Source organism: Ranitomeya imitator, chromosome 6 (assembly GCF_032444005.1).
Source record: "Ranitomeya imitator isolate aRanImi1 chromosome 6, aRanImi1.pri, whole genome shotgun sequence".
Taxonomy (NCBI): Eukaryota; Metazoa; Chordata; class Amphibia; order Anura; family Dendrobatidae; genus Ranitomeya; species Ranitomeya imitator.
Window position 1 is genome coordinate 401,109,813 of NC_091287.1, and position 8,461 is coordinate 401,118,273.

At 37.6% G+C, this 8,461-nt stretch overlaps 2 protein-coding genes across 2 annotated transcripts; one reads left to right on the forward strand and one right to left on the reverse strand.

The window, feature by feature from the left end:
* Positions 1-2,815: 2,815 nt before the first annotated feature.
* Positions 2,816-4,511, reverse strand: LOC138641434 (uncharacterized). The gene is made up of 3 exons (XM_069728955.1): positions 4,351-4,511; positions 4,049-4,159; positions 2,816-3,867 (listed from the first exon to the last, which is right to left on the reverse strand). Exons 1-3 carry the CDS (start codon positions 4,499-4,501, stop codon positions 3,185-3,187), a joined length of 945 nt encoding a protein of 314 aa, XP_069585056.1. The 5' UTR covers positions 4,502-4,511; the 3' UTR covers positions 2,816-3,184.
* Positions 4,512-5,544: 1,033 nt separating this feature from the next.
* On the forward strand, positions 5,545-7,250 carry LOC138641435 (uncharacterized). Its single transcript, XM_069728956.1, has 3 exons — positions 5,545-5,715; positions 5,907-6,017; positions 6,199-7,250. Exons 1-3 carry the CDS (start codon positions 5,565-5,567, stop codon positions 6,879-6,881), a joined length of 945 nt encoding a protein of 314 aa, XP_069585057.1. The 5' UTR covers positions 5,545-5,564; the 3' UTR covers positions 6,882-7,250.
* Positions 7,251-8,461: the final 1,211 nt, after the last annotated feature.

Consider the following 8,461-nt stretch of genomic DNA (forward strand, 5'->3'; position numbering starts at 1 on the left):
ATGCTGTGACATTTTTATTCTGCAGCAGCCTGTTTAGTAAAAATTCAGCATTCTTTTTATATCTTTGGTTTATATGGCCGACAATTTCAGCGATCTCATGATTTTTATCAGAGTCGGTATTTGGCAATTGCTGCTGACCAGGATCAGGAGGGCTAACGAGATTTAAAGCCGTTACTTCTCTTGAGCTGTGCCTCGTATGTACCAAGTAGCGTTGTAGCACAGCGCTATACATTTTAATTTTCACATCATCGGGAATGTCACGACGCTGTAAAATGTCGCTAATCTCACCATCAAGGCGCCGAATAACACTGTCGCGTATGTTATCTGTAGTACCGGGTCTTAGTTTGTCTAGCTCCTGTTTGGGGACTAGATACATTTTCGTTGTATGCTCCATTATCTTCCGGCGATCAGGCTTGTTATTATTGGGATTGCAAAAGCTAAAAGAGGACCGATAAACCCGCCGGCCTGTTTTAGTAGGCGCTTCTTTTTCTTTATGGGCTGAGACCTGTCGCCAGTGATTTTTGCACTTTATTAACATACAACACACAAGAAATAGACATTTAGAACTTATTTATGATTAATATGCGATTATTAGGCATTTAGGACTTATGTTATCATGTTTTTGCACTTTATTAATATGCGGTTATTAGTCATTTAGGACTTATGTTATCATGTTTTTGCACTTTATTAATATGCTGACCACATAGGTCAGGGATTTTTTGTACTTTATTAATATGCGGGCCACAAACACTTCTGCACCCACGGGCGCTTCTCAACCAACCATGCATCCGGTACTCATCAGGCACTGTGAAATAATGCAAAAATACATCTGTGCGCGGCTGTCGGCATCAACATTGTGCTATTATAAGTTTATGGTTCTGTAAAGAACACGCAACACATACAGAACTCACACACACACACAAATACACACAGCACACAACACGCACACATTTCTCAAAATGCCATACACTTCAGAATATATTTGCAATTCACTACGCATGTAACACATATTTCTTCGCCCCACACGCATTTAACAGTCTTTCATATGTATCGCAGAAAGATTTTAGTTCCAACTGCGGGTCAGCGGCTTAAAGAAAAGTTATTGTGGCCTTGATTCTGGGGTAACACATGTTTATAAATATAGCCTAGTCGTGTATTTATTTTACACATGGTTTATAACACATTTCATGGCCTTGATTCTGGGGTAACACATGTTTATAAATATAGCCTAGTCGTGTATTTATTTTACACATGGTTTATAACACATTTCATTTGTTTTTGTTGTTTGATTGTCATGTAAGAAGCGTTGTGTTTTATACGAATATAAAAGTGACACATTCCCATATATTATTACAGCTTTCATTAATTCTACATTATTTTAGCACATATTAATTTTACACTATTAATTTTACAGGAGCCTGTGCTGCCTATAATTTGACTCCTTTTTATACAAAGACATCTAACATATACAGACTTTTAATATTTTTGTGTAAAATCGCGGTCAGACAGGCACAAACACACACACACACACACACACGCACACAACACAGAACCACACACAACAAACACACAGAACCCACACACACACACACACACACACACACACAAGAAATAGACATTTAGGACTTATTTATGTTATTATCTTTATGCACTTTGAATGTGCTGTCTATAATTTGACTCTATCCTTGTTTTGTTGAAAATAACTGGACATACATAAGAAACCGGGCAATATATCTTTATAGAAATAACACTTCTGCACTCTTTGTGTATTTCTATCAGTTTTATTCAGGCATTTATAACACAACATGTTTGATATTGGTAATTTGATTCTGGGAACACATTTTAAGTTACTGCTGCACATGTATTACTGTTTTTCTTGTTTTTTGTGTAAAATTTCGTTGTTGGTTTACAAAGACATTTCTTTGAGAAATGTGTAGCATAACCAATTACCCATCACGGCCACTAGATGGCAGAATATCATATTAATTATTCTGGGATAACATTTCTCTTTGTGCCTATTAATTTTACAGGAGCCTGTGCTGCCTATAATTTGACTCCTTTTTATACAAAGACATCTAACATATACAGACTTTTAATATTTTTGTGTAAAATCGCGGTCAGACAGGCACAAACACACACACACACACACACGCACACAACACAGAACCACACACAACAAACACACAGAACCCACACACACACACACACACACAAGAAATAGACATTTAGGACTTATTTATGTTATTATCTTTATGCACTTTGAATGTGCTGTCTATAATTTGACTCTATCCTTGTTTTGTTGAAAATAACTGGACATACATAAGAAACCGGGCAATATATCTTTATAGAAATAACACTTCTGCACTCTTTGTGTATTTCTATCAGTTTTATTCAGGCATTTATAACACAACATGTTTGATATTGGTAATTTGATTCTGGGAACACATTTTAAGTTACTGCTGCACATGTATTACTGTTTTTCTTGTTTTTTGTGTAAAATTTCGTTGTTGGCTTACAAAGACATTTCTTTGAGAAATGTGTAGCATAACCAATTACCCATCACGGCCACTAGATGGCAGAATATCATATTAATTATTCTGGGATAACATTTCTCTTTGGGCATTTCTATCAGTTTTATTTATGCTTTTATAACACAACATGTCTGCTATTGTTAATTTGATTCGGGGATAACACATGTTTATAAAAATAACGCTATAGCAAGCGGTAATGTCAAATTCTGAAAATAGCCATTTTATATTGAATTACTAACATTTTTCTATTTTAGCGCTGACACAGCCACATATATTATTCCAGCTTTCTTTAATTCTGCATTATTTTATCACATGATGAAAATAGTCATTTTATATTGAATTACTGCAGCTCGCGGCGCGTTACCACTGGTCTCGTTTCTCAATTAATTTCCCAGCTGACGACGCTATCTATAATTCTGCGTATACCTTAGGCGTGTATTTACATGACAGTGTAATTATTTCTCACAATAAAACAACAGCTCAAATTTTAAGTTAGCTAACAGCATAATGATGACAAATGCATCTTTGCGGAATCTGATAACGACACGCTGAACAAAGGACGGAGCCTGACAAATACACACAACACACAACACGCACATATTATGAAAAATGACAACCATTGTATGTGATTTAAAAAACTTTAGTTAGATTTATCAGGGGTGATTTAGTTTGAAAGCACGCAGCTCCTCGGTAATGTCATGTGTTGGACACGCATTTAACAGTCTTTCATATGTATCGCAGAAAGATTTTAGTTCCATCTGTGCGAGTTTGCTTTGAGCGTACTGCGCAGACATGTCAGTAAACATTTTGACATGGTCAGCATCCCACGAAGGACGACCTGTGTAAGGTGTATGTACAGCAACTTTCTGCTTTCTACCTACACGGCGTCGGGATACGGTTCGTTTCTTTAGAGGTAATACAGGGGCAAAAACGCTAGAAAAGTCTGCAAGAGCAGTATCTGCAGATTGCACAGTCTGGCACACAGGTATATTGAGGGGCTCTGTGGGTGACCACAGACCCTCGGAGAGCTGCTCAATTTCTCTGTTTTCAGGCGTAACTTGGGGTATGGCGCCTGTGCTATTGGCGGGCCGTGTTATGCGGGGCCGAGCGTTCGGCGCTGCACGTTTCTCTCTTGAAACGTTCGTATATTTCTGATGTGAAATCTTGGGGCTTGGATTCCCGGGTTGTTTTGGTGCAGCGTAGCATTCATCACGATCCACAACACAGATGGGCGAGAGAGATGTTGTTCGCACCGCCGTATTAGCTCTTTGTGGTTGATTCTCTTCAGTGTCGTAATTACGCCAGTGCAAAACTCGTTGTTGAAGAGGCGACGTATCTAAAAGAAAAGATACAAGTGGCGGTTAGCCGCGAAACGGCGCAAAATTGGAAAAGCTAAACGGCGACGCATAGCTATGATCATACGTAATATTTGAAAAGTTAATGGGGACAGGTAGCCATGAAATCATTGTAACAATATTTACATAAACCTGTATAGAGCAGTCCAGATATATACTTACAAGTATGAAGCGGGAATTGTCCCACATCAGCTCCTGGTTTAACGGGAGGCGCAATGCTCAAACTCGCAGAGGCGGGAATATTCTCTTTTTCAAGCTGTATTTTCCGGGCAACTAGATTAGCGGGTGTAAGTAAAAATATAACGATTAGCGAACACAGAATTGATTTTCTACACAAAACTGCAGCGGTGAGAAGAATATATATATATTCAAAAATGAATTTTCTGACAGTTAGCTAGCAGCTGTAAGTAAATATGAGTATTACACAAAAGTGAGAATCGACTGTATTTCAAGTGAACAGATACCTTTTCTATTCTTGAAACATCGGTGTAACGAGTTGCCGCGTCTTTTAGGCGCATCGGGTTTCGCTGAAGTTGCAGGGTTCTTGACATCTATGATCTCCACGTCTGAACCCAGCGTATCGCGTGGTTCGGGAACACACCAGTTTTCAGCCATAGCGTCAGATGTCTCCGTGTCAGTATCTGTATGAGAAATTGCGCGTAGTTCGTGTTTACATACAAAGGATTAAAGCAACTGATATAGTATAATATAGTTTTACGGTATAAACATATTTGCGGTGTAAATTAATATAGCAAGACTTATGCCGCTATATATTAATAATTCAGTATTATATTGACGGCTACCGCTATTATTTGTTTTATTAATTTAATCATATATTTATTATGCCATAATTTGTGTAATACAATAGTTAATAGATGCTATAGTTTTACGCCATAAACAGTATATATTAACATAGATAATATATATATATATATATATATTTAGCTTTCTTACATGTGATACATGAAAGATAAATATCTTTGTACCGTGTTACAATGACATTTTTCCCTATCTAAAAGCAAAAAGGTGCTCCTAATTACCCATGATGAGATGAAGAGCAGGCCCATTATCGGCTATCGGCGCCACGGCTTCAATGCGCGCATAATTCTGCGTTATGAAATTATTGCGCCAATCGGGCGACATACACGGCTCTTAAATAAGAAAGAATGCATGAATATATAATTAATATAATTTACTTATAATATAATGACACAATCAGAATGAGTCAATACTCTGTACATTATACGCGTATAATACCGAGTTAATACATGCATTAATTGCATGTATGACTGTGTTCTGGGTGTTAACAGAAGGCGTGTGATGTGGCGTAACTGGGTGTGTTTCTGGGTGTTAACACCTGAGTTGCTTTCTGACACTCAGGATAAATACAGCTGACTGTCCCACTACAGTACAACAGACATTTAACTATTGTATTACACAAATTATGGCATAATAAATATATGATTAAATTAATAAAACAAATAATAGCGGTAGCCGTCAATATAATACTGAATTATTAATATATAGCGGCATAAGTCTTGCTATATTAATTTACACCGCAAATATGTTTATACCGTAAAACTATATTATACTATATCAGTTGCTTTAATCCTTTGTATGTAAACACGAACTACGCGCAATTTCTCATACAGATACTGACACGGAGACATCTGACGCTATGGCTGAAAACTGGTGTGTTCCCGAACCACGCGATACGCTGGGTTCAGACGTGGAGATCATAGATGTCAAGAACCCTGCAACTTCAGCGAAACCCGATGCGCCTAAAAGACGCGGCAACTCGTTACACCGATGTTTCAAGAATAGAAAAGGTATCTGTTCACTTGAAATACAGTCGATTCTCACTTTTGTGTAATACTCATATTTACTTACAGCTGCTAGCTAACTGTCAGAAAATTCATTTTTGAATATATATATATTCTTCTCACCGCTGCAGTTTTGTGTAGAAAATCAATTCTGTGTTCGCTAATCGTTATATTTTTACTTACACCCGCTAATCTAGTTGCCCGGAAAATACAGCTTGAAAAAGAGAATATTCCCGCCTCTGCGAGTTTGAGCATTGCGCCTCCCGTTAAACCAGGAGCTGATGTGGGACAATTCCCGCTTCATACTTGTAAGTATATATCTGGACTGCTCTATACAGGTTTATGTAAATATTGTTACAATGATTTCATGGCTACCTGTCCCCATTAACTTTTCAAATATTACGTATGATCATAGCTATGCGTCGCCGTTTAGCTTTTCCAATTTTGCGCCGTTTCGCGGCTACCCGCCACTTGTATCTTTTCTTTTAGATACGTCGCCTCTTCAACAACGAGTTTTGCACTGGCGTAATTACGACACTGAAGAGAATCAACCACAAAGAGCTAATACGGCGGTGCGAACAACATCTCTCTCGCCCATCTGTGTTGTGGATCGTGATGAATGCTACGCTGCACCAAAACAACCCGGGAATCCAAGCCCCAAGATTTCACATCAGAAATATACGAACGTTTCAAGAGAGAAACGTGCAGCGCCGAACGCTCGGCCCCGCATAACACGGCCCGCCAATAGCACAGGCGCCATACCCCAAGTTACGCCTGAAAACAGAGAAATTGAGCAGCTCTCCGAGGGTCTGTGGTCACCCACAGAGCCCCTCAATATACCTGTGTGCCAGACTGTGCAATCTGCAGATACTGCTCTTGCAGACTTTTCTAGCGTTTTTGCCCCTGTATTACCTCTAAAGAAACGAACCGTATCCCGACGCCGTGTAGGTAGAAAGCAGAAAGTTGCTGTACATACACCTTACACAGGTCGTCCTTCGTGGGATGCTGACCATGTCAAAATGTTTACTGACATGTCTGCGCAGTACGCTCAAAGCAAACTCGCACAGATGGAACTAAAATCTTTCTGCGATACATATGAAAGACTGTTAAATGCGTGTCCAACACATGACATTACCGAGGAGCTGCGTGCTTTCAAACTAAATCACCCCTGATAAATCTAACTAAAGTTTTTTAAATCACATACAATGGTTGTCATTTTTCATAATATGTGCGTGTTGTGTGTTGTGTGTATTTGTCAGGCTCCGTCCTTTGTTCAGCGTGTCGTTATCAGATTCCGCAAAGATGCATTTGTCATCATTATGCTGTTAGCTAACTTAAAATTTGAGCTGTTGTTTTATTGTGAGAAATAATTACACTGTCATGTAAATACACGCCTAAGGTATACGCAGAATTATAGATAGCGTCGTCAGCTGGGAAATTAATTGAGAAACGAGACCAGTGGTAACGCGCCGCGAGCTGCAGTAATTCAATATAAAATGACTATTTTCATCATGTGATAAAATAATGCAGAATTAAAGAAAGCTGGAATAATATATGTGGCTGTGTCAGCGCTAAAATAGAAAAATGTTAGTAATTCAATATAAAATGGCTATTTTCAGAATTTGACATTACCGCTTGCTATAGCGTTATTTTTATAAACATGTGTTATCCCCGAATCAAATTAACAATAGCAGACATGTTGTGTTATAAAAGCATAAATAAAACTGATAGAAATGCCCAAAGAGAAATGTTATCCCAGAATAATTAATATGATATTCTGCCATCTAGTGGCCGTGATGGGTAATTGGTTATGCTACACATTTCTCAAAGAAATGTCTTTGTAAGCCAACAACGAAATTTTACACAAAAAACAAGAAAAACAGTAATACATGTGCAGCAGTAACTTAAAATGTGTTCCCAGAATCAAATTACCAATATCAAACATGTTGTGTTATAAATGCCTGAATAAAACTGATAGAAATACACAAAGAGTGCAGAAGTGTTATTTCTATAAAGATATATTGCCCGGTTTCTTATGTATGTCCAGTTATTTTCAACAAAACAAGGATAGAGTCAAATTATAGACAGCACATTCAAAGTGCATAAAGATAATAACATAAATAAGTCCTAAATGTCTATTTCTTGTGTGTGTGTGTGTGTGTGTGGGTTCTGTGTGTTTGTTGTGTGTGGTTCTGTGTTGTGTGCGTGTGTGTGTGTGTGTGTGTTTGTGCCTGTCTGACCGCGATTTTACACAAAAATATTAAAAGTCTGTATATGTTAGATGTCTTTGTATAAAAAGGAGTCAAATTATAGGCAGCACAGGCTCCTGTAAAATTAATAGGCACAAAGAGAAATGTTATCCCAGAATAATTAATATGATATTCTGCCATCTAGTGGCCGTGATGGGTAATTGGTTATGCTACACATTTCTCAAAGAAATGTCTTTGTAAACCAACAACGAAATTTTACACAAAAAACAAGAAAAACAGTAATACATGTGCAGCAGTAACTTAAAATGTGTTCCCAGAATCAAATTACCAATATCAAACATGTTGTGTTATAAATGCCTGAATAAAACTGATAGAAATACACAAAGAGTGCAGAAGTGTTATTTCTATAAAGATATATTGCCCGGTTTCTTATGTATGTCCAGTTATTTTCAACAAAACAAGGATAGAGTCAAATTATAGACAGCACATTCAAAGTGCATAAAGATAATAACATAAATAAGTCCTAAATGTCTATTTCTTGT